This window comes from Leucopleurus acutus (genome assembly GCF_964270905.1).
Source record: "Leucopleurus acutus genome assembly, chromosome: 2".
NCBI lineage: Eukaryota > Metazoa > Chordata > Mammalia > Artiodactyla > Delphinidae > Leucopleurus > Leucopleurus acutus.
The window spans coordinates 159,230,132-159,257,165 of NC_139143.1; the positions used below are offsets into that span (position 1 = coordinate 159,230,132).

The 27,034-nt window shown below is 36.4% G+C and overlaps 1 protein-coding gene across 6 annotated transcripts in view; it reads left to right on the plus strand.

Moving 5' to 3' along the window:
* FOXJ3 (forkhead box J3) overlaps positions 1-27,034 on the plus strand; it is a 131,841-nt gene that overhangs the window by 37,654 nt on the left and 67,153 nt on the right. For all 6 annotated transcript variants that reach the window (XM_082834387.1, XM_082834386.1, XM_082834390.1 and 3 more), the window contains 2 exons: positions 1,804-2,128; positions 11,554-11,628. In XM_082834387.1, the coding sequence (XP_082690513.1) occupies positions 1,804-2,128; positions 11,554-11,628 (400 nt within the window). The remainder of the gene's footprint in view (positions 1-1,803; positions 2,129-11,553; positions 11,629-27,034) is intronic.

Genomic DNA, 27,034 nt, shown 5'->3' on the forward strand with positions numbered 1-27,034 from the left:
AGAATCCTCGTGGCTAGCTCTTGATTTATAATTGCTATTGCTTAATCTTATTTACTTTATGGTTCATTAGTACCCTCCCAAGATACTCCTAGAGTAATATTATTAACTAATACTTATTGAATGTTTCTTCTATGTATAAGTTATCCCATTTATTTCTCAAAGTAATATTTCAACCGTAGGTACTATTATTGTTTCATTTTACAGATGAGATGGGGTTTAGAGATAGTAACACTTTCATAGTCTCACAGATAGTAACTGGTAGAATAAGTACTTGAATTCTGATCTGCCTGACTCCAGAGCCTGTGTTTTTTATTAATTCTACATTGCCTCCCAGAAGTTCAGATCCTAAGCACATACTCCAGGTTGCTTTTTGCCTGCAGCCATTTGGAATGAAGGGTATATATGGGATTCTTAGCCACAATTTTTTTCTTTTTACTGAGATACTTTAAGTTTCTTATTTTGTTTTCTTTTTCCCTTTATTTTTTTTTATTTTTTTATTTTTTGCGGTACGCGGGCCTCTCACTGTTGCGGCCTCTCCCGTTGCGGAGCACAGGCTCCGGACGCGCAGGCTCAGCGGCCATGGCTCACGGGCCCAGCCGCTCGGCGGCATGTGGGATCTTCTTGGACCGGGGCACGAACCCGTGTCCCCTGCATCGGCAGGCGGACTCTCAACCACTGCGCCACCAGGGAAGCCCTTCCCTTTATTTTTATATCACTTAGAAGCCTTTCATTCCTCTCTGTTTTGTTGTCAGGCTCACTTTTCCTGCTTCTTTGATCCCAGGATAGGAAAGTTTGTACCTTTTGTTGAAAGTTTGCCATTCCAGTGTGAGGTCAATCTTTGTTTCTATATTTTTATCTTCCATTCTTAGAGCGGCTTCCTTCTTTCTCCAGAATATGTGTTAACCTGGCAGATGTTGTTTTTTCTTTTTTCTTTCTTTGGGTGATAATGGTTTGAATTTTTCAGCCTTGGAGAAAAATAGATTACAGAATCCAGATCACTGGATGTTTTTGTAAGCCTGTCGTTGAGTTTTTAATGTTTCTTTTCTTGCTGTCCATTTATGTGATTTTATCTCATATCCTACACTCCCGGATCTTTAGTTTTCTTAAGCTTGTTCTTTGACTTTTTTTTTTTTTAAACTTCCTGGCACTGCCTGTTCTCCTTTTCTCTAGTTCATCAGTGTCCTTGAGTTTGCATTTCTTTTTTCAGTCAACTCCCCCAGCTAGCTTGTCTCCTTGCTATTCTTGTCTACCCTGCTTTACTCTTCCTATCTCCCACCTGCTCAACTTTACCTTCTTTCCTCCATGTAAATTCCTCAGTTACTTCTCTGACCTCTTGCCTACACTTTAATTTTGGTATTCTTTTGTATGATTTCCCTAAAATTTGTGTAAAAGAAATGCCAGATATACACTCTTAAGTTTTAAAAGGGCCTGCAGTGTTGGTGAGTAAAGAGCTGGACTGCAGACAGATTTATTCATACTATGATCCTGTCTCCCTGTTTAAAGTGACAGATAGTCTTTTTAAGAAAACTGGCCTCAGAATCACTTTGTGTGTATGTATTGTTCTATCTCTTAAACAGTTTAAAACCAAATTTGTTGTGTTTGGAGAGGAAGAAATTAAGAAAAAAGATTGGAAATGTTGATCCCTTAAATATTTGGTTTGGTCATTAATATACTCAATCTTTTTCCTCCAGATTTAACTCAGGCTTTCCCTCACTTTGGAACTCCTAGATTTGTGAATATTGGATATTTTGAGAAGCGGGGGTTCTTTCCTTGATATTGACTAAGGAGTCTATTTACCTTCAGGATGACATCTGAACTGGAGAGCAGCCTAACATCTATGGACTGGTTACCACAGCTCACCATGAGAGCAGCCATCCAAAAATCTGATGCTACACAAAATGCACATGGAACAGGAATTTCCAAGAAGAATACACTTCTTGACCCAAATACAACCCTGGACCAGGAAGAAGTCCAACAGCACAAAGATGGGAAGCCTCCATACAGTTATGCCAGCCTCATTACATTTGCAATTAATAGCTCACCCAAAAAGAAAATGACTCTAAGTGAGATTTATCAGTGGATTTGTGATAACTTCCCATATTATAGAGAGGCTGGCAGTGGATGGAAGGTAAGGATTTTATTTAAATTTTTATTTTTATGCTGTAAACAATAACAATACTGGCTTTTATTGAAGATAAAGCTTTGTGGAGGCTTATATAATTAAAGATGAAATTCTGATTACTAGTCATTTTTAGGATTAAAAAAGGAAATTAAATGTTTTAAATTAGATGAATAACTTTATTTTGGGTAGAATATTAATTTGTTAGAGCTTTCTTATATTAGAGGACTTACATAGCATAAAGTATTGGAGCAGAGATAATGTAGCATTCACTAGAAAACAATACCCACAGTTCAGTTAAGTTGATAGTGTGTCTGAGGTTTAAAAAAAAAATAGCATAGTATTGCAACTAGTACTGTTTTTATCATCAAAGATTTTTAAAAAAACTCTATTTTGAAAGAATTCTAGATTTATAGCAGAGTTTTGTAAGTAGTACAAAGGGTTCCCATATATCCTTCAACCAATTCCTCTTTTTTAACACCTTATATAACCATAGTACCATTATCAAAACTAAGAAATTAATACTTTTGACTAAGCAGTACTGTTAGCTACTAAGTAAATTACAGACTTCGTTTAGATTTCACCAGTTTTTCCCACTAATGTTTTTTTTATGTTCCAGGATTCAATTCAGGATCTAATCTAGGATTCCACATTACATTTAGCTGTCATTTGTTATGTCTCCTTAGTCTTCTCCAATCTGTAACAGTCCCTCAATCTTTTCTTGTCTTTTATGACCTTGACACTTTTGAAGAGTACTTGTCAGGTATTTTGTAGAATGTTCCTCAGTTTGGATATGTCTGATATTTTCTCAGTTAGATTGAGGTAATGCATTTTGGGGAAGAATAATGCAGAGGTGATGTGCCCTTCTCTGTCTATCAGTCATATCAGGGGGAACTTGATGTCAGTATGTCTTATTACTGGTAATGTTCACCATGGTTCTTTGGTTAAGGTGGTGTCTGCGAGGTTTCTCCACTATAAAATTACTATTTATCACTTTGTAAATTATGAAATGTTTTGGGGGAGATACTTTGACAGCATGCAGTACCCTGTTTTTCTTAAATTTTTGTTCATTAATTTTAGTGTTCGTTGGTAGATCATTACAGCAGTTTTTATTGTTTTCTAGTGGTGGTTTTCTCTTTTCCTTTATTCCTTCTATATTAATTGGGATTCTTCCCAATTAATATGGAAGCCTTGTCCCTTCCTCCCCTTTTATTTATTTATTCAATCGTATATTTGTAATAGTATGCACTCATGGATATTTATTTTATTTTTTGTGCTGTCGTTATTTGTTGCTCAGATTTTTGCTACTTTTGCATTGGGAGCTCTTACAGGTTGGCTCCTGTGCCCTTTGATACGGTAGAGTTCTTTTGTTTATTTACCACTTCTTAACTTTCTGGCACCACAAGATGTTCCAGGCTCATCTCGTACCTTTCCTGCCTCAGCTCTAGAATCAGCTACTTCTTAAAGAAGGCTTAGCTCCTCATTTAAGCTTTTTGAGGAACCTTCAGATTAGTTACCTACCTAATCTATGTTATATGACAAATAATTCAGTTTTCTTTTGTATCTGCACATTTTACGTTCATATTCTTATGTAGGAGTTATCCAGTTGTGTGCGGTGTGGGGGGTGTGTATTTGTGTGTGTGCATGTGGAAGAAGGGGACTTACAGGGCTTTAGGTCTGCCATCAGCTGGTAGTTCCACTTGTTTCTCTTAAGCTTTCATGTCTCAACACCTTTGTCTTTTTTGTTTGGATATACTTATTAAAGGCATTTACTGAACTACTCTGCACCCGTGATGTGTGCTGTATATCATGCCAGATAATCAAGTGCCTTATGGGAAGGGATTTTTTTTGTATCTTTTCCTCTATTCCATGCACTAGCACAGTACTTCCATTTAGAAAGCCTCAGTAAATGCAGCTTGAATGAAAGCCAGAATCCTGGTCCCAGCTTTCTTTCCTAGCTTTAATTTTTGCTAGTTCCCTCTCATGTACTGTTTCTTCTACATATTCCAGCCTATTAGTTGTCCTAGAAATAAATATTTTGATTTTTCTTGCTTTTGTTTTTCTCTTACTTGTCCTTGGACTTTCTCTTGCCCTTTGTCCAGTTGGCATTATTCTGTTTATTCTTTAAGCTCATATGTAATCTCTCTTTTCCCTGTAGAATTAATCTTTTGTGTTTCCATATGTTTTATTAATAACTCTATTACAGAACTTACAGATCTTTGTTCAGGGATCTTGTTTCATCTAAGTCCACCTTGAGAGTGCCAGATTCAGTCTGCTGGATTTCTTGCTGCTGGCCACCCCAGGTTATGGTCTGAAACTGGTTTAGAAGTAGTGATACAGTTTCATCTGGAAGATACATGGTTTGGATGTAATGAAGAAGGAAGGATGGAAAACGAAAAATGGGAATAGGTTGAGAAGGATAATGTTGCTTTTTAGAACTAAAAGATACGCCAGGGAGATTATCTGGTCCAGTCTGTTGCTTTAGGCAGACCTTGAATATTTCTGGGGATTGCGGTTTCATAATTATTCTTTTAAAAAAGTTTCTTCCACCCAATTTTATGAGCCTAGAACTTGCCATGATTACTTTAAATTTTATTTTTGTAAACACAGAAATATTTTGAACATCTCACATGGAGACAAATGGAAAGTGGTTTATCTTCTCCTTTGCTCAGGTCCTATCTCTGTTTTCATGTTTTAGTTCCCATTCACTGTCCTAAGATTTGTTTAGCATTACTTGTACAACTTGCTGCTTACTGTTTCTCCTTCAGGTATGGAAGGGATGGGTTAGGTGAAAATGGAAGGTCAGATAGAACTTGTGAAATTAGCTTGTGTTGTTTGAAGAGAGGATGGAAGAAAGATCCTAAAGCAGTTGTCAACCACCTTTCCAGAAATGTAGAGCCAACTAAAGTCACCCAGAGGAGAAAATGTTGTCATGGTCGCTTAAAAGGATTCAGATAGAATTTTAATATTTAGATGAACTCCCTTTCATTTTGTGCCAGGGCATTGAAGGGAGATTACATATTAAAAACAATTCTTTGAATAGTCCATAAGAGTTATAAAAACTCTTTGAATTTCCATAATTGAATGATTTTGTAATCTGAACTAGAGGAAAAGGAATTTTTTTTATGCTGTTCACCTTACTAAAGAAAATTAACCTATTAAGTTATTGGAATTTAGAGTAATAAAAAGAAAAATATAAAAGAGTGTGGTATGGGCATGTGGGGGTGTAGTCTACTTTTCTATGTGAAGAAAAAAGAGAAATAAGAATATATTATGTGTTTGCTTATTGTTGTAAAAAGAAAGTTAGGAATAATAAACTAGAAATATAGTAAACATAGTTACCTATAGGGATGGACGGAACTGAGGTAGAAAAGATAAGGAAGGGAATAAGATTGTGAGTGTACCTTTTTATATAGTTTTGAGTTTTGAAACATCTAAGTGTTTTACACATTCAAAAAAATATAAAGGAATCAAAAAGGATGAAAAAAGAAAACCTTAAAACTGAATATAAGTAGAAATAAATAAGCCTTATATCAAATGTATAACATAATCGCACAGAAAAATTCAAGAAGTTTTGAAAAGAGCATACCAAGGTTGAAAAGAATTACAAAAGAATCATGGACTTCATTTAGTAGATTTGTCTTTGGTAGTGGTAATTTGCTAGAGGCAGTCTGTACCTTGTGTGACCACAAGAAAAGAAGTTGGGAGTTGGGAGCAATTCTGAAACAATCTTATGTGCATGGTAGGATAGAACAAATGAGTACGTATATTAGTGTTTTGGGGAGTCAGGGCTCTCACAGTGGCAGAAGAGAAGAAAACGTGGGAATGTGGTGGTTAATTTGAATGAGAGATGCCAGTTTAAACTCAAGTGAAAATAAAAATCAGTGAGAGTGCTTTTAAATTCAGATTCCTGGGTCACAACTCCAGAGATTTTGAATTAGTCATCTTAGAACCTAGGAATCTGCATTAAAATTCATCTCAAGTGATTCTGGTGTAAGTAGACTGTACTTTTGAGAAACTACTTTTGAAGCTGGGTTTTCAAGGCCGAGCAATATACCATTATCAGTTATTTAACCCGGGCCATTTTCCTCCAGCTTACTCTCTGCCATCCTAGTTATCTCTACCTCTGCTCTCCCAACTTCTTTTCTTAGGGTTGTTAGAGGTAGTGTCTCCCCAAGTTGTGAGGTCTGAAGTCATCTCTTTTCTTCATTGTGTGTTGTAAATACATGTGTTGGCTCTCATATCTCTCCAGGTGTTTTTATTTTCTAAATATGCTTTTGGCATTTTTTCCAACAGATTTGTGATTCCCATATGAAAAGCATTATATTCTAGGTTCTGAGTTGGTAGACAAGATCCCTACCCTTATGGAGCCTACTTATATTTTGATATAGAATACAGTATGGAGGAGGAAGACCATTAAACAAATAACTGTGTGGTGAGAAATCCACACTTGGCCTAAGCTAATAATTTATGAAAGTCAGAAAGGACTTCCTTAAAGAACTAATGTTTAAACCAAGAATGAATTGAAAGTTAAGTAGACTCAGTTGGGTGAAAGGGATGGAGGAAGGCTGGCAGCAGTAACTTTTGCAGGGGGAGCAATAAATAGAAAGCCTAGAGGTGAGAGAGACCATTGGAGGGGGTTAGTATAGAGAGTATGACAGCAGGATAGGGTGAGATTATGAAGAGTCTTGTGGAGGCTTTAAGGATTTTAGGTTTTATCCTAAGTGCAATGAGAAGTTACTGAAAGGTTTTAATTGAAACAGTAATGTCAGATTTGCCTTGTGAAGAGGTAACTGCCTGTTGGGTAGAGAATGGTGGAGGAGGGGTAAAGAGAGGAAGGTAGAGGGTGGACACCAGTTAGGAAGCTGTTGTACTAGTTTTGGCGAGACTGGTGTCCTGGACTGAGGTAGTAACAGAAGAGATGGATAAAGTAGGTAGATTGAAGGTAGACCTACAAGATTTGGTGACAGATTTGTTTTAGATGGTGAGAAGGAGGGAGGAGTTAAGGAGGTCTTACAGGTTTCTGATTGGAGCAGTTATATGAATAACTGTCTTTAAATAGAGAAGGGAAAACTGGCAGAAGACCACACTGAGAATAAAGATTGAGTTTAGTTTTAAACATGTTGAGTTGGAGGTGTTTCTGGAGATGTCTAGTAGATTGTTGAAAATATGTGTTAACTCAGGAGAAAGGTCATAAATGGTTATTGAAGCCATGGCTGTAGATGAGATTGCCTAGGCAGCAAATGTAGAAGTGAAAAAAGGACAGTGTCAGAGTCTTGAAGATTTCCAGCTTTTAAGCTTTTTGTAGAGGAGGAAGATCTAAGTAGAGATGTGTTCTTCCACTGTGAAGCCATTTAGAAAACATGACCATTTTGATTTCTTCTTCTGACCATCTTGCTTTTGGTTTTTTCCCATCTTGAACTTTTTAGATGGGTAATTTTTCTGATTAGTTCCTTCTTTTCCTTGTCTTCTTTTGGATTTGGGTATTGTTTATGATTTCATTTTATCTTCACTATTATTTTATTAGTTATACCTCTTCCTAAATTTTGTTTTAGGATGTGATTACTCTAGGGTTTACCACCCACCTCTTTAACTTATCCCACCGTACCTTCATTATACCATTTTATGTATAGTGTAAGAACTTTATAAACCTTATACAGTTGACCCTTGAACAACCCGGGGACTAAGGGGGCACTGACCCCTGCACAGTCGAATGTATAACTTTACAATTGGCCCCCCATATCCATGGTTCCTCATCTGTGGATTCAACCAACCTTGGATTGTATAGTACTGTAGTATGTATTTATTGGAAAAGTCTGCATATAAGTGGACCCATATAATTCAAACCCGTGTTGTTCATGGGTCAGCTGTACTTCTAATTCCCCTGAGCCAACCTTTGTGTTATTGTTATTGTACATTTTACTTTTACATGTTATAAATCTCATAAATAATTGTTATATTTGCTTTAGACAGTTATCTTTTAAAGGCATTACAGATAAGAAAAAGTGATTTTTAAAATTTGCTTTCATTTTCACAGTTTCTGGAACTCTATTTCTTTTTGTAGATCCAGGTTTCCATTTGGTATCATACTTCTGCCTGAAGAACTTCCTTCCAATATTGCCAGCCAACTGGCGGTACAAGAAATGACTTCTTTCAGCTTTTGTTTGTCTAGAAGTCTTTATTTTGCCTTCATTTTTGAGAGATATTTTTACTGCATATAGAATTGACTTTTTTTTTCTCTTAGTGTTTTAAAGATGTCACTTTGTTGTCTTCTAACTTGCATGGTTTTTGAGACATCACTGTAATTCTAATCTTTATTTCTCTGTACATAATCTTTCTTTTTTTCTCTTGCTGCCCTTCAAGATATTCTCTTCATTTTGATTTTCAGCTTTTGGGCTATAATGAATATAGTTGTGTGGATTTTTAATTCCTTCTGCTTGGTGTTCTCTGAAATTCTTGCATCTGTGATTTGATGTCCTGCATTACTTTTGGATGATTCTTGTCTGTTACATCTTCAAATTTTTCTTCTACCTTATTCTTTTCCATTTCTCCTTCTGGGACTCTAATTACATGTATTGTTCCACAGTTCTTGGATGATCTTTTTTTTTTTGTATCTGTGTATATGTGCATGCCTACGTGCATGTGTGTTATTTTGGATAATTTCTATTGATCTAGCCTCAAGATAACCTGAGCCTTTCCCTAATTGGGTCCAGTCTACTGATGAACCATCTAGGGAATCCTTTATCTTTTATCATGTTTTTTATTTCCATCATTGACATTTGACTCTTTCTTATAGCTTACACATCTCTGTTGAAATTCCCCATCTCTTTATGCAAGTTGTGCACTTTTTTCTACTTGGTGCCTGAACATATTAGTCATAGCTTTTTAAAAGTTCTTGTCTGATAGCGTCATCTCTCAGTTGGGTTTTGTTGATTACTTTATCTCTTGACAATGGGCTTTTTTCTTTTTTCTTGCTTTTCCATGTGTCTTGCAGTTTTTGATTGAGTTCCAGCTACATGTGTAGAAGAATGGTAGAGATAGAAGTAAATGCTATTTGTACCTGTAAATGGACAAGCATCTTTTTTCACAGGCCATTTGTTTGGGGAGTCGAATTACACTCATCAGTAGTTGAGCTGGATTTGGCTTTTGTTGTTGGTACCTTTGCCTTTAGTATACCACAGACTTTACATTCCTCCTGCAGTAGACTCCTGTTACCTTGTGCTTGGAGTGGGAGGCTTGGGTGCTGTAGGGTTTTCTCAGTTTTCCTGTTTTCTCTTTAGGTTTAGTTGTCTCTGCCCACCTTGCTACAGATAGGGGTCTCTGTCCATGCTCCTGCCCCTCCTCTCTCTGAAGGTTGTCATTACTTGTTATTCACTGCTGGGCTTGTGGTAGGGGCTGGTGTTTTTTTTTTTGGCGGGGGGGGGGGGGTGTCTTGATCCAGCCTTAGTCTTATTCAGGCCGTTGGACTTGGGGGTGGGGCTTTTTCAGTGTTTTTTTTTTTCCCCTCAGCCAGGTTAGTTATCCTTGCTTATCCAGTTACCTTTGCGTGGGAGTTTCCTGTCCCTTTCCCAGCTACAGTCACCCTCCACCTCAGCATGGTGTATTGGTGTAGGATACTGGCCCCTGGGTAGTTTCTGACACTTGTCTCATAGGTAAAAGGATTTTGCTTCCTCCATCAGCAGGTCTTTGCCTGTATCCTGGGAAGGTGTTTCCTATCCCTCCCTAGAGGCAGAAGGGCTTTGTTTCCATTCTTTCCTCAGAAGTAATCTTTGCCAGAGCCCTATGGGTGGGAAGTTTTGTTACCCCTACCTCAAACTTAAGTTTTTTGCTTTGTAAGATCTGTAGAAGGTGGTGTGGCTTTTTTCCCCCTGGTGGCCATCAGTTACCTCCTTCCTGCTTATGCCACAAAGGAGACTTTCTCTGTTTTCCTTTCCTGCCCCCAATCTTTCTTGTGAGCATACGGTGAAGGTCCAAGAGCTTCTTCTGAGCTTGAGAGTGAGTGGAAATTTCCCTTGTGTCTGGGATCCTTGCTACTTTAAACTGATACCATGCTTGGCCTTTCAAATTTTAGCTAATTTCTTGGGTGCTTGGATGGTGGCCATCTCTTTCTCCCATATTCTGCCGAAAAGTGAGACAGTTTGTCCCCTTTCTCCTTGAATGGGCTTATCCCTCTTAGGAATTTTATTTGTTGGGCTGCTTTGCAACCTCAGCTCTCTGATGTGGCTTAAAAATAGACTTTTTTTTTGGCTTACCCATTGGTTTCTCATTGTTTGGGAGGGATCATCAGTCTTTGTAGCTGTTTACATTCCAGGTAGAGGTGGAACTCCCATTCATAAGTTTTAATTGATGTTTGGTAATAAGATAGGCTTGAATTTACATTCTCTGGTCATCTTTGAAAAACTTCTTTAATCCCAGTATTGCCTCATGAGAGGCAAGTTTTAATGTAGGCATTGTTAGAGTTCCGAATTTTATATTAAAAATAAAATGACATTATGCCAAAAAATAACCCTCTGCCCAACATCCAATTCTAAGTAGTGGCTAAATGCAATTGGAGCCTCTCCACCAGATACCTGGCCATTTTGGAACAAACAAAATTATGAAATGGATTTTAGAGCATTTAATTAAGAAGAAATGGCCTTTGGGTATTTTCTGTAAAAGTTGTGGCATAGTCCTGTTTATTCATGAAAGATTTCCTGTTTCACAGATTCTCCAGGTCTCTAAGTGCGTTTTCCTTCCATCCAAGTTGTTTATTCTTCTTGCTACATTGAGGAACCTACATGTTCTTGCTGGCTTCTCTAGTCAGTGTCTTCCCATGTGGTTTTCTTTCTTAAATATTGTAGAGAGAACCTAATTGGTTTTTATGTACTCTTGTAATGGAGCAGTGACATTTTTTTGTTTATAACTTTTTAAACTCATTAAAAAGTGGTAACACATGTGCCTTGTAAATCATTTGAACATTGCAAAAGTGAATGGAGGAAAATAATCATCACTTGTAATTCCATGTAGAATAACTCTTAGCATTTTGCATTATGGCTTGTTTCCAAGAATAAATAAATTAGCTAATAAATATATATATCACAATTAAAATCATAATATGCATACAATTTTATGTTTGGTATTTAACGTTAATCACAGACATCTTCCTGCATCATTGAAAGGTCTTACTAAACATTTAAAATGGGACATATAGTCCATTATTTGGAGTTTTGCAAAATGCACTAGAAACTGTCTTTTCCAATAACTACTCCCCTTTGTAGCATTCATAATTTGAAAATCAGAAAGGTTTAAATTTGAAGCTCATTTAAAAAACTTACTCCATTTGTAATTGTATTCCAGTGCATAGAGATATTTAGGTTTCTGATTCTGTTTCTAAAGGGGGTTTTGGTTTTTGGATTCCAATGACCTTATGGCTTTTCTTTCTTTTTAAATTTCAGAATTCCATACGACATAATCTGTCGCTGAACAAGTGTTTCCTTAAAGTGCCTCGATCCAAGGATGACCCCGGAAAGGTAGGATTCATTTTCTTAAGATAAAATAATTGGATTCTTCGTTGTATGTGTTGGCATGTTTGAATCTGAGTTATATTTGTTATATAAAGAAAGAGAATTGGAATGAAAGCATTTAGGAACTCGTCTAGTTCATTGATAAGGAACCTTTGTGGAAGAGCAAGTCCTCCTTTACCCACCCTGCCCTATTCCACCTCACCTTACCTTACCCTTTTAGTTGATATGCTTCAAGGACCAGCCAGGCAGGGAGAGATTTCTTTTTAAGCAGTGAGAAGCTAGCTAGCTAGTATAGAGCTGGTCCTCTGTTATAGTTTGCTGTTTCTAATCTAGTTTTTGTTTGGTTATTTTCTTAAGTGTTATGCATTAAATTAAATTTGGCTTTTGAATTGCTTGTTGGAACCACAATTTATTATTACATAGAAGAAGTGAATCTGTATGTAATTGACAAGTGGAAGTAACTCTTACCCTGAAGTAAAATTTTCTCTGTTATATCCTTGTTTTCTTAGTTGCTGTTTTTTCCTCTTCATTCCATTTATCTTTTGCCATTGTTACATTTTTAGTATTTTATCTGCAGAAATGTCCCTTTTTTTTGGTTTCAAAGCCATGTCAAATACATTGTGGCCTGAACTTGGTACTAGTTGCTTGGTTTCTAAAGCTCAGAGTACTTGCTTGGACCATATTTGGTTGTCATGATAAATTGTTAGTTAGATCAGGACTTTGAGATAGATTATCTGTTGTCAAACACGCATTCTTTTTTGGATGGTTAGACTTCTTGTCATCTTCTTCAGGCTACTGTCCCTGGAAGAATTTTTCTAAAATGTAAGCCTGGTCATGTTATCACCCTGCTTAAAAGCACTCCCCAGTGTCCTGGAGATGTTTCTTTGTTATAAAATATCCTTTACTATCTTTTCCTTAATCTGCCTTTCTAGCAATGATTTTACCTCATTCAAGACTCACTGTGAGGAACTATCGATACTTGAGGTTTCCCAGACATGCCTTTCCTATGGTTTTCTCTTATTGCACAAACTCCCTCTACTTGTCTGCATACTCCTTGTTTTTTAAGATTGAGCTGCAACATTACCCTCTGAAGTTTTTTTGTTTTCACATACTTCAGCTGAGTTTGTTGTTCCATCTTTTGAGTTCCCGTTACTTTGTCAGCATCGTAGTAGTTCCTAACTGGTTTCTCTATCCTGGGGCTTAGTATCTCCAGTTTATAGTAGCCAGCCATCTTTCAGAAAGGTTAACCTAATCATATGGTCTCTTTGTTTAAAATCTTCATTGGTTATCTATTGCCTTTAGGTTAAAGTCTGAACTTAAGAGGGTAGGGACAGTATGTGTATTGTTCACTTTTTAGCCCCTGTTTCTTGCACAGTGGCTGGTGGCACTGAGGAGACACTCTTGTTGAATGAGTGAATGAATGTAAAGTTCACCCTTGAACAATGCGTGGGTTAAAGGCACTGACCCTCTGCACAGTTGAAAATCACAAGTATAATTTATAGTCAGCCCTTGGTATAAACGGTTTCTGCGAATCCACAGTTCTACATCTCCAGATGCAACCAACTGCAGTTGTAGTATTTAATGTTGAAAAAAATCCATGTATGAGTGGACCTGTGCAGTTCAAACCTGTGTTGTTCAAGGTCAGCTGTATTGTATCCTCTGCTAGACTGTTAACTTCTTGAGGTTGGGCATGGAGAGTTATTCATCTCAATTGTAAAGCAGGCACTCTTACATGATGAATGTTTTATAGCACCTTCTATGATCTGCCCCATCAAGTTGGTTCTCAATAAGATTGAATAGATTATTGTAATAGTCTTATTTGACCCAGTTTATTATTTGTCTGTATTCATAACTCTCTAAGATTGTGAATAGGAATTGGTGAAATTTTTCTTTCCTTTAAAGCAGGCTTATTATAAAAAAAGAGGAATTATAACTTTTTATATTTGCCTCATTACAATTTCTGATGGGTAGTGAGTGTATGTGAACCTGACTAAAAATCTTCTTAAACGAGTTTAGAGATTAGCTGTTTTATTAGAGTTCTGTGAAGATACTAATTGGAATCTGTAAACATTTGATTCAGATTTGATTTTTAAATGAGGTTAAAATCATTAAAAAAGAAAAAAACAACACCCATGAATGCTGAACTATATTATGTACTAAATTTTAACCAATTGGATATCTATTTTAAAAATCTTGTGCTGTTAGGTTTTTTTTTGTGCAGAACTTAAAAGCTTTTTCTACCTTTAATTAAATAAGATCATGGGGTAAGGCAGGTGAATAAGTAATACCATGTTATTCTTTGCAACTATTCATTTTGAATCAGGGTTGTCTTACTCCTGTGCAACCAAAACAGTACAGAAATAAATTGAATCCTGGGAGGTTAATAAAAGCTTTCAACTTTTACCATTAGTCTTTAATTTTAAAGTTTCATTTTTATCAGAACACATCATTGTTCTCATTGACTTCGGCGATTATAGTAAATATACATTTGATATGATAAGTATCATACATTTATCACTGATGTGATAAATATCATACATTTGATAATACATTTGTACTAACAGTCATCTTTATTTTCAGTCTCAAGGTGAGATTTAAATACCCATTGTTCTTATTAATTTTGGTCAGAAGTAAATGTTGTAAATCTGATCTTACAAAATACATTTATATGAATAAAATCATTTTAGTTTTTGATATCAAAATAAGATTTTTGTTTAAAAAAGTTCTATTGCTTAAAAAAAGTTTTGAAAACCTCAGATCTGGCCCATTTTATAGACGAGGAACTAAGTAAAGCCAGTAAATGAGGAATGACTTGCCCAAGTTCAGTGTGGAATTAGAACCCAAGTGTATTGGCCAGACTTACTTGCAAGTCACAGAAACCTATTACAGACTAACTTAAGGGAGAAAATATCTGCAGGAAGGGCTGGAACTGGAGAGGATTCTTCAGTTGTATCACCGGAGATGTCTCTTTACATCCCTTAGTCCTGCTAGCTTCTCTGATGGCTTCATTTTCAGCCCAATTCGTGACAGAGATGGCCATCAGGAGCTTCTGGCATATATTCTACTAGTTTAGTAACCCTTAGCAGTGAGTGAGTGAGTGGTGCCCTCCCCACCAAATCCCCTGGAGTACCACAAACATCTTAGAATGAGTGCCCAACAAGCAGAATACACTTGGTTTCTTGGTTCCTAGACTGGTGTTTTTTCCACTATACCAGTTTTCCTTGAAAGGGAAGCCAAAATGTTAGTTAAGTTTTGGTACTTATGAATTGTTTTTTCTTTTTGTATTACAGTGTTTCCTGGCATTTGAGGAGCTTTTCCAAAACCACCCTCACCACAGTGGGAGAAAACCATTGAGCCAAGGTGGGGTGGGAGTAGTTTTTGGTCTTGGGTGATGGGTGTACTTTTTAACCCCTTAGGATTTTGCTACCTGCTGCCATGATCCAGATGGGTCCAAGAGGTAGAGTTAGAAGTAGCTCATACAGCTTCTTCTTCCCTATACTTTTATGGTATAACTCTGTTCAGTGTGTTACCAAGAGAAGTGTAGAAGCCAACTTCAACTTGAAAAGTATTGTTTAATTACAGGTGCTTTTATATGATTATTTATTCCTGACTCAATCCTTTATTTTCTAGAAGTTTTTGTCATAAAAGCCCTTAATATTTGATACTCTCCCATGTACATTGATGGTCTGAAATCCATTTTTCTCAGTTCCCTGAAACTAAATACAAACAGCTACATTATTGCTTTCTTTAAAAAGAAACCCAAAATGAAATTACATTTTGCATCCATAGCTCTGCTGCTTTTTTGGGGATAGATTTCTGTTTTCCTTTCCCTTGATTATAGCCCTGTTTCTGTATCCTGCAGTCTGTTTTTTTGTTTGTTTGTTTTGTTTTTTAATTCCTGTCTCTTACCTCTCCTCTTATCATTAGCTTTGTTTTTTGTCTGGTTTTTTCATCTAATTTTTTTGGTAAAAGCGTTCTTATTCTGGAATTCACAAATGCCTCTTAATTATCTTCAAGGTAAGTATTTTGCTCACATTATGGAAAGACAAATCCTATCAGCTAAATTCAGTTTTCTAAAAAACTAGAGTTCTCTTTTTTGCTTTCCAGCTTAATCTTTTCTCAACCTTGTTCCCTCTTCTCTGGCTCAGGAAAATGATACTTTGACTTTAAAGGAAATAAAAGATTATAAGAAGTAGTTTTAACAATTGCGTAATTAAATAGCAGCAATTGGGCTCTAAGAGAAATGAGATGATAGCTAAGAAGTTTAAGACCCCGTGAAGGCCCCCTGCCTGGCCTGGGAGAGATAACTACAGTGAATTCATAGGAAGAAGAGGTTTTTGTTTTTTGGATGCTTTTTCTTCCCTGGGGTGGGGAGGTTGTAAGTGCTCAATGGCTGTGGAGATTGGGGGTCTCCTGGTTTGTGAGGAGACAGCAGCTCACTGCTAGAGAATTAACTTTTGGAAGTTCTGAGATTGTGATTATTTTCTACTCCTGCCCTCTGTCATAATGTAAGAGACCATAACATAGTTGACTGATTGCTTTTGTTCAAAGGGTATTCTTTTCTGGCCATGTTAGTATTGTGTTGTATTTATTTGTCAGTTGTCTGTTATTTGTTAGTATCCTGTTTTGGTCATTTCATTTGTAAAGGGTTGTAGAAAGACTGGAGAGGTTTGAGAGAACATAAGATATAGCATTAAGTGATAAACAGTGTTGCAGGAATCATAGGTATGTACCTTGAAGAAGGAAGATAGTATTAAGTTTAATAATAGTCTTAAAGTAGATGTATGATTTTTGTAAGGAAGAAGTTGACGTCTTATCTGTGTCTTTGAATAAAACCAAGCAGGAAGTAGAACTTAAAGATAGGCAAGAGTTCTGTTGGACAGAAATAAGTACATCATATTATTGGAGTGAAAAAACACTCATAGGGTTCCCAAGAGAGGCTTTAGAGTTTGCCACTTCTAAAGCACTTCAAGGAGAGAAGAAATTATTACCCTTCGTAGTTTTAACTCATGATAGGTAAGAACTCCCTTTTGAAGGCTGAGAAGAGGACATGATCAAGAGCAACCCATCGGAACAAAGTTGAGATGGAATCAGGAATTAAGGGAATTAATGTAAGTACTAACATGAGATCAAGAGTGAAGAAATGGGTTGATGCCAAGAGTGCATGTTAAGGCAGAAGTGGATTATGAATGTAAGGCGGTCAGTTAGACAAACCAGGGTTAGAAAACCCAGACTAAGCATTGAGAGAGGCATTCAGAGAGGATTTGAAAAATAGGGTTAGATAAGAGATGAGGGTCTGATTCAGAGAGACAACACTGCAGAAACAGAAAGTAGTGCTGGCACAGACCCTGACAATACACTGTTAGTCAAAGCAGTTTAGTTAGAGCTGCCTTTTACTTGCACATGCAGTAGTCTCTGTTCTTAAGGGTGAGAAATAACAGTTTGTTGCTGTTGGCCTTTTTTCTTTTCCAGATCTAAACTGCTTTTTAAAAAATAATTTTTTTGCCCTCAGATTAATTTTTAAAAAAATTATACATGGTAAAATTTACTCTTTGGCGTGTAATTCTAGTAGTTTGACCAGTGCATACAGTGTAAGCATCACCATGGTCAAGATACAGAACAGTATTGCCCCTTGGTAGTCAGTGCCCCCCTGCTCCCACTCCAAGTCCTGGCAACCACTGATCTATTTTTTGTTCTTATAATTTTGCCTTTTCCAGAAATTCGTATAAGTGGGTCTCATACAGTAGGTGGCCTTTTGAGTCTGACTTCTTTCGCTTAGCATAATGCATTTAAGATCCATCTGTGCTGTTAGTATCAGCAGTTCCATTTTATTTCATATAGTTCATCTTATGGATTTACCAGTTTAGTCACCATTTGAAGAGCATGTGGGTTGTTGCCAGTCATAAGTTCATTTGAGCATCAAGTTTTTTTCTTTTAGGCTTAGATTCAATAGTTAATTTGATAAATACTGAGATACAAGACAGTGTTGAATTAACCTAAACTAGTAACATACAAGTCATACTATCTATCATATGTGAGTTATAGTAAATATTATATGAGTTATAGTAAATATAGGTGAGCTGTCTCTTGGAAATCAGTTGTGATGTAGTAAAACCTTATTTATCTTCAACTTAAATAATTTCTAAAAAGATTAGGTTAAGGCACTGATGATTTAAAAACAAGATGTGGCCAACTATTAATTGCTTAATAGAATATACTGTTTTTAAGTATCCTTAACATTTAGAGAAACCATTTACTATACTACAGTCAGTATACTAATTACATATTATTAATTTTTTTAACATCTTTATTGGAGTATAATTGCTTTACAGTGTTGTGTTAGTTTCTGCTGTATAACAGAGTGAATCAGCTATATGTATACATATATCCCCATATCCCCTCCCTCTTGCGTCTCCCTCCCACCCTCCCTATCCCACCCCTCTAGGTGGTCACAAAGCACTGAGCTGATCTCCCTGTGCTATGCGGCTACTTCCCACTAGCTAGCTATTTTACATTTGGTAGTGTATATATGTCAGTGCCACTCTCTCACTTCATCTCAGCTTACCCTTCGCCCTCCCCATGTCCTCAAGTCCATTCTCTACGTCTGAGTCTTTATTCCTGTCCTGCCCCTAGGTTCTTCAGAACCTTTTTTTTTTTTTTTTTAGATTCCATATATATGTGTTAACATACGGTATTTGTTTTTCTCTTTCTGACTTACTTCACTCTTACATAGTATTTTTAATCCATTGATTAAGAATGAGTTCCTTAATAATCTTTTCTGGGCAACACTTAGATTAATTTGATAATCAATGTAAAAGTAATAAAAGACTGTATTTGTTCAACAAGAATGGTCCAGAGACCTGAGCTGGCATTGGAATAGTTTTTTTTTTTTTTTTTTTGCATTACGCGGGCCTCTCACTGTTGTGGCCTCTCCCGTTGCAGAGCACAGGCTCCGGACGCGCAGGCTCAGCGGCCATGGCTCACGGGCCCAGCCGCTCCGCGGCACGTGGGATCTTCCCGGACCGGGCGAACCCGTGTCCCCTGAATCAGCAGGCGGACTCTCAACCACTGCACTACCAGGGAAGCCCTGGAATAGTTTTTGTCCATACATTCATTCAGCCAGTTAGCCACCCAAGCTACCTGCCTTTGAGTGCCTACTGTGTATTGACTGTTGGTAGCCTATTTTTGTGGTCTGAGTAGAGTGATTATTAACCTGTTGCCCAAACTAGAAACTTCTGAGAATAAAAAGACATTTTTCTCAATTATGTATAGGCAATAGGTATAAACCAAGACTAAAACCGGGAAGGATGTTCACTCTGTCTATATGGTGCATGCAAATGCTGTACCTTGGAGTTGTGGGCAGCTACCCAGGAGCAGCACCCTAAGATGATGGAGGGTAAAAAAAAAAAAAAAAAAACCTATAAAATTGGATTACTGGGAGAGAAACTGGGAGAGAAAAAACATTGAGACACATGGTCTGAAGCCAAAGAAGTCAGGGGCAAAAGGGATCCAGTACTATGTCTGAGGCTCTTGATATGGTGTGCACTGAGAGCAGAGAATAGTCTGTGATGATTCACTTTACCAATGAGCATATATACATGATAATATAGTTAGTTAAAACATAAAATTCACAGATTTAGCCATTTGGAATGGCTAGCTATTTATGACAGGGACTGCTTTCCCCAGGAATATGAAATTAATATTAACTTCTTGGGTTTATTTATATTTAATCAGATAATGGCATTTTTATTAGGCTGTTTCTAATCTAAGAGCTGTTAAAGAAAGGTCATATCAGTGTGTAGTAGAGCAGGGGGCTTTGTACTGACATAAAATTTCAGTCAGAAATTATTGGAATAATTAACATGTACTTTATTTGAAGTGATATTTTGTAATGATGAAAATAAAGGCATTTAAGTCCATTGTTCATCTTTGACACATCTTGAAGTTGGCAGGTGATTTGGTTTTGGAAGATGTGTTCAGAGCTGGACAATTCTAGTTTGTGATCTTTCTTTGGGATTTTACAGACTAAGACATTGCCTTCTTCTCCAGGAGGACGTTAACTTGCTGTACCTACCAGAATTGTTGATGTAAGTTAATAATAATGCCTACATTTGTATATAGCTTTACAGACTAGGGGGCTATTTTTTTTTTTTTTTTTTTGCCGTACACGGGCCTCTCACTGTTGTGGCCTCTCGCGTTGCGGAGCACAGGCTCCGGACGCACAGGCTCAGTGGCCATGGCTCACGGGCCCAGCTGCTCCACGGCATGTGGGATCTTCCCAGACCGGGGCACAAACCCGTGTCCCCTGCATCGGCAGGCGGACTCTCAACCACTGCGCCACCAGGGAAGCCCAAGGGGGCTATTTTACATGCATTATCTCAATCTTTAAAACAAAGTTGTATTGAGGCCTCAGTTTTAGATACTGATCTTTAAGTCCATAGTAGATTTTTCCATAACAGATTAGTTCACGTAAATCTCATATAATGGAACGTCACATAAATGGAATCATTTGGTATATACTCTGTGTCTATCTTCTTTCATTCAGCATAATGTCTGTGATGCTATTGCATATGTCAGTTGTTTCTTATTATTGCTAAGTAGTATTCCATTGTATGACTATACCACAATTTTTTGTCCATTTATCTGTTGGTGGACATTTGGGTTGTTTTCAGTTTAGGGCTATTATGAACAAGCTACTAAGAAATTCTTATACAAGTTTTCTATGGACATATGCTTTTGTTTCTCTTGAATAATGGAAGGATTGTTATGTTAAAGGGTAGATGGAACATTAACTTGATAAGAAACTGCTAAATCTTTCTCCAAAGTGGTTGTGTATTTTACATTCCCAGTAGCAAGACATGTGAGTTCCAGTTGCTCCATATCCTGACTGACAGTTGATATCACCTATCTTTTTTTAAATTACTTTTTATTGGAGTATAGTTGATTTCCAATGTTGTGTTAGTTTCTGCTGTACAGCAAAGTGAATCAGTTATACATATATCCACTTTTTTAAAGATTCTTTTCCCATATAGGTTATTACAGAGTACTGAGTAGAGTTCCCTCTATCTTTTTAATTTTAATCATTTTAGAGGATGTGATGTAGTGTCTCATAATGGTTTTATTTTGAACTTTCCTCATGACCATTGATTTTGAGCATCTTTTTTATGTGCTTAGCTGTCATTTGTATATCTTCACTTCTTAAAGTTCTTTTAAAGTCTTTTGCAATTTTTTTTCTTTTAAAATTTGGTTGTCATTATTACTGAGTTGTAAGAGTTTTATGTATATTTTAGATATGTCTTTTCTTGGATTTATATTGTGTAAACATTTTTTCAAAATGTGATTTGCCTTTTTGTTTTCATAATAATGTCTTAAAAAGAGAAGTTTTAGATTTGATGAAGTCTAATTTATTAATTTTTCATTTAATGATTAACGACTTGTGTGTCTTGTCCAGGAAATCAACCAAGGTCATAAATATTTTCTCCTCTGTTTTCTTCTGTAGGTTTTATAGTTTTAGTTTTTACATTTAGGTCTGTGATCCATTTCAAATTAATATTTATGTATGGAGTGTTTAATCTTCCTGTTGAATTATTCTTTTATCTTTATGAAATGTTCTTCTTAATTTCTTCAAATACTCTTTGTCTTAAAACTTTATTTGTCTGATATTAATATAGCTTCTAAAGCTTTCTTGTGCAACTTCATGGTATATTTTTTTCTAGTATTTGGCTTTTTTTTATTTTTTTTGCGGTACGTGGGCCTCTCACTGTTGTGGCCTCTCCCATTGCGGGGCACAGGCTCCAGACGCGCAGGCTCAGCAGCTCCGCGGCATGTGGGATCCTCCCGGACTGGGGCACGAACCCGTGTCTCCTGCATCGGCAGGCGGACTCTCAACCACTGCGCCACCAGGGAAGCCCCTCTAGTATTTTGCTTTTAATCTATAAATATCTTTGTATTTAAAGTGTGTGTCTTATAAACAGCATGTAGCCATTGACTCTTCCTTCTTAAATTCAGTGTAACAGTCTGCCTTCTAATTGGAGTGCTTAGTCTGTATTTAATATGATTATTGGTTTGGTTGTTCTTTTTTTTTCCTTTTGTTTCTGTGTTGCTTCATTTTTGCAACCTTTGTGGTTAATCAAATATAGTATTCTGTTTTATTTTCTCTAATGACTTATTAGCTATATGCTCCTTTTCTTTATTTTTCAGTAGTCATTCTAGAGCTTAACAGTATGTATTATTAACTTATCAAAGTCTATTTTGATGTAATATTATACCACTTTTCACTTTACACCTCACACTTCATACCACTTACTACTTGCCTCTTCCCATCCGTTTCACAAGCGTAATAACCCTACAACAGTATAATTCCATTTATCTACCCATCCTTTTCTTTGTGCTGTTGTCATATCTTGTACTTCTCCTTGCATCATAAATCCCACCTTAGGATTTGTTTTATTTGCCTTAAAAGGTTAGTTGTGTTTTAAGGAAGTTATTTTGACTAAAATATTTTCCTAATTTTTTATCTTTTCTGATGTTCTTTTCTATAAATCCAAATTTCAATCTGATATCTTTCCTCTTTAGCCTAACAACATCCTTTGGCATTTCTTGTAGTGCAGGACTGTAGGCAACACATTTTGTAGGCTTTTGTTTACTTGCAAAGGTCTTTATTTCATCCTCGTATTTTTGGGGGGGTGTGGAATATTGAGTTTTTTGGGTTTTCCCCATCTTTCAGACCTTTGAAGATGTTCCATCATCCTTGGTCTCCATTATTTCTGGAGAAAAGTCAGCTGTCATTTATAATATACTTTTATTTTCTTGTATGTAATATGCCCTTCCCCAGTCCTACCTCCTCTGATAGCGTTCAAGATTTTTTTCTTTATCTTTAGATTTAAGCAGTCTGTGATGTGCCTCAGTGTGGTTTTCTTTATTCTGCTTGGAATTTGCTAACCTAGGATCAATAAGAAGGGGTTTTCATCCAAATTTGAGATATTTTTGGTCATTATTTCTTTTAAAAAAAATATGGCCCCATTTTCTCTCCTTTGCTTTTAGTGTCCAATTAAAATATGATAGACTATTTGACATTGTTTCATAGGTCATTCTGGCTTTGTTAATTTTCCTTTGTTCTTTTCCTTTTTGTTCCTTATATTGGGTACTTTTCACTGATCTAGCTTCAAGATCTTTGGCTCTCTGACTCTGTTCTGTCACATCTGGTGAATTATTGGACTTTTTGTTTCTAGAATTTCCATTTGATCCTTTTTTGTGTATGTTAAGAGAAAATTGGTGAAATGAGTTTAACCATTTGCTTTGATGCTGGAACATTAGGGCTTCTGTGTTGTCTCCAGCCAGTTTGTGGACATGAGACATGCCTAGGAGCTTCTGCTTCACTGTGGATTTTTATAAGAAGAAGGTATGTAGTAGTGTCCTGATCTATATAGGGTTTAGAACCTAATCCATTCTTTCATCTGATTCCTTACATCATCCCTGATGTTTTGAGATTCTGGGTTTTTATATGAAAACAAAGTAATTAGAAGAAATGAGATTTAAAAAAACAATTATTTTAATGATAAATAGCATGGATTATTGTGTCACCTCCAATTGTCTCCTTCCTCTAATCTCTGTTACCTTTGCTCCATCTATAACATTGCTGCCTTAAGCTGTGGTACACTAATAAACACACAGACCTACCTCTAATGCCACATTTTCAACCCTAGCCCTCAGCTTCATCTCCCTGAACTTTATATTGATGCTATACTGCACCATTGTTTTTGGATTTATGATGCAGTTAAATATCTTCATGTTGTTGCCCATACTCTTCATTGTATCTAGGTAGTCTTCCTTTCTATTTTACTCATTGTTTAATGCCCAGCTCAAGTGTCAGCATTACTCTGAAAGGAGGTAACCTTCCTTTTTCTCTTTGTTTCACCTTTTTCCTTCCTCCTTCCCTTCCTCCATTCCTGCTTTCCTTCCTCCCTCCTTCCCTATTTTCACCTCTTTCTTCCTTTTATTACCATAGTTCTTTGAATATACCACTGTTACAGCTCCTAAATGGTGTAGCTATCTGTATTTTGATCTCTTCCACCCAGTTGTGAGTTTTTCGTTGACAAGGATTGGGTTTTTTTCATTTTCATAGGCCCGTAGCACCTAGCATAATATTTGATACATAGCAGATGTTTAATACATGTTTATCACAAGAATAAACATGTCTTTTCCTAGTTAACTAAGAAGTAGCTGTTCTGTTCTTCTTAAGGAAACTTTTCTAATTGTTTATTAATTCTCTTGCTGTTTTAAATTAAAGGCTGGTCTTTAGATGTTCTAGAAATTGTCACTTTGCTTCTTTTCACTCAGACCTTTTCTTTTGATCAGCAAGCCAGGGGTCAAGATAATTTATTTCACTTCTTAATATTAACTCACATATACTTTGAATTTGAGAGACTTTGGAGTTCCTATTCTTTGGGTGGGTGAACTGCTTGACTTACTCTGACATTAATGACTATTTAGAACTTTTATCAAGACTAACGTGGTCCAAAGGAAAGCCAGGAAACAGCTTGAAATCAAGAAACTTGAATTCTTTATGGACATTACCACCTACTTTGCTTTGTGACAAGTGACTTTTGACTCTGTTGGGTATACCACTATATTAGATTAGAGCTCCTTGATTCCAGTTTTTTTCTTAATTAAAAAATATTTTTTATTGAGATATAATTCACATACCTTAAAATTTACCCTTTAAAAGTGTGTGATTCAGTGGTTTTCAGTATATTTGCAAAGTTGTGCAACCACCGCTATCTAATTCCAGGACATTTCATTTTTAATTAATTAGTTAATTTCTTTATTGGCTGCGTTGGGTCTTCGTTGCTGCGCACTGGCTTTCCCTAGTTGAGGTGAGGGGGGCTGCTCTTCGTTGTGTCGTGCAGGCTTCTCATTGCAGTGGCTTCTCTTGCTGTGGAGCACGGGCTCTAGGTGTGCGGGCTTCAGTAGTTGCAGCACACGGACTGAGAAGTTGTGGCACGCGGGCTCAGTAGTTGCGGCATGTGGGCCCTTAGAGCGCGCGGGCTTCAGTAGTTGTGACGCGTGGGCTCAGTAGTTGTGGCTCGTGGGCTCTAGAGTGAATGCTCAATAGTTGTGGTGCATGGACTTAGTTGCTCTGCGGCATGTGGGATCTTCCCAGACCAGGGCTCGAACCCGTGTCCCCTGCATTGGCAGGCAGATTCTTAACCACTGCACCACCAGGGAAGTCCGACATTTTCGTTTTATCAGTCCCAAAAGAAACCCACTTCTCATTACCAGGTACCCTCCCTCATCCTCCAAACTTCTGGCAGCCAGTAATTTACTTTCCATCTCTATAGATTTGCTTATTTTGGACATTTTATATAAATGGAATCATACAATATGTGACCTACTGTGTCTGGCTTCTTTCATTTAATGTAAGGCTTTCAGGGTCATCTATGTTGTAGCATATAGCGGCATTTTATTCCTTTTTTATGACTGAATGATATTTCATTGTATGGGTATATCACAGTTGTTTATCTGTTCATCAGTTGATGGACATTTGGGTTGTTTTCACTTTGGGCTGTTATGAAAAATGCTATGATCATTTGTGTATAAGGTTTTGTAGGGCCGTAATGTTTTCATTTCTCTTGGACATGTTTTCATTTCTCTAGGAGTGGAATTGTTGGGTCATATGTTTAATCTTTTGTACTGCCTCGACTGTTTTCTAAAGAGGCTGCATCAGTTTACTCTAACAATTACGAGGCTTCCAGTTTTTTCATATCCTTGCCAACACCTTTTATTGTGTGCCTTTTCTATTATAGCCATCCTAGGATGTGAAGTGGTATCTCATTGTATAATGGGCTTGATTTGCATTGCCCTGATGGCAGATGATGACGATCATCTTTTTATGTGCATGTTAGCATGCTCTTTGATAGAAATTGTAGGAGATGAGAAAGAATACTAGAAGATTTATACAAAATAATATGTGATCAAATAATGGAGGAGGGAATATTTCATATATATTTTATTTAACCCATAGTATATCATCAGGGTCTGTTGGACCCAATTTCGTTTTTGAGTATGTATTTTGAGTGGTTCTAATTTGTTAAGATTTTTACTTTATGACTTTTATTCTTTATAAGAAGTCTTCCAAAGCACAATTAGAAAATTTATCATCATCTTAAGAATTATTTCATCATTACCCATCAGTTTTTCTCCATCATGCCCAACCACTAAAATAACAAGAATATAGCAGAATGATTGAATGACCTAGAAGGACAATGAAGTAACGAAATTATCACTATTATCCTTCAGTTTTCTTATTGTGTTGCCCAAAGTATAGCATCCTTCAAGAAGGTGTAATAAAAGTCTGTAGATGCCATTTAAGTCTAGTCTTTTTTTGTTTTTTTACCCTTTAGTTTTCATTGAACATAGTTGAGAGTTTAGGTATTTTTTTTCTGCTCATAATGGCAAAGAGATGAAAATTGACAGAGGAAAATTGTTTACTGTTATCAGTAGAATCAGAAGATAAATACAGAGAGCAACACTCTAATTATGATGGTGAAATTGAGTGGATGATATTATAGATTAGTTTTCCCAAACCCAAGAAATACTGAGTTAGTGATATATTTCTAAGAACAAAAAGTTACCTGCTATTCTCATCCATTTAGTCATTCAACAAGAAGGTGTTCATCATGCAGTACTTTGTGACTAGAATCTGAATCATCCCATTTTTCCCTAGGAAGTCATGTTACAGTATTTTTCATCTTTTATGATGTTTGTGCACCAAAATTCACTTGATATGGTTCATAAGTGGACAGATCCTGAAGTCTGATGTGTAAACAGAAGTGCTTACAAGGAAATAACTGATATAGAAATGAAAACATTAATTGGATTCATCATTCTATTTGGGATTTATAAACCAAATATGAAAATGTTTTTTGCAGTTATGGAGCAGAGATGGCCATCCTTCAACAAAATTCTGAGCCATCAAAAATTACAAATGTATTGCATTTTGAAAAGTAGAAGAAGAACAAGAAGTAATAATACGCTAGAATCTATTAAATATATATTTCTAATCTGGAATCAGCATTGCCTTTTGATAGCAAAATATAAGAAAAAAAACCCCACAAGTAATAAAGTAGAACATTTTAGAGACTGGAAATCTGGAATCAGTATTTACAAGATAGATGTTTTAGTTTCATACACGACAGTTTAAGCACTTACATTCAAAAGATACTGACCATTTGATATACATACCTTCAAAACCAGAAAAATTGACTGTTTTAAATATGTATTATATATATAAAATATAGAAAGTTTGGGTTTGCTATGTTTATTTTTTTGGGGGGGTTTGATATGTTTAAATTCCTACTAAAATATCTCATACAAGGTTTTTTTCCACAATCCTTTTATTATTTATTCTGTA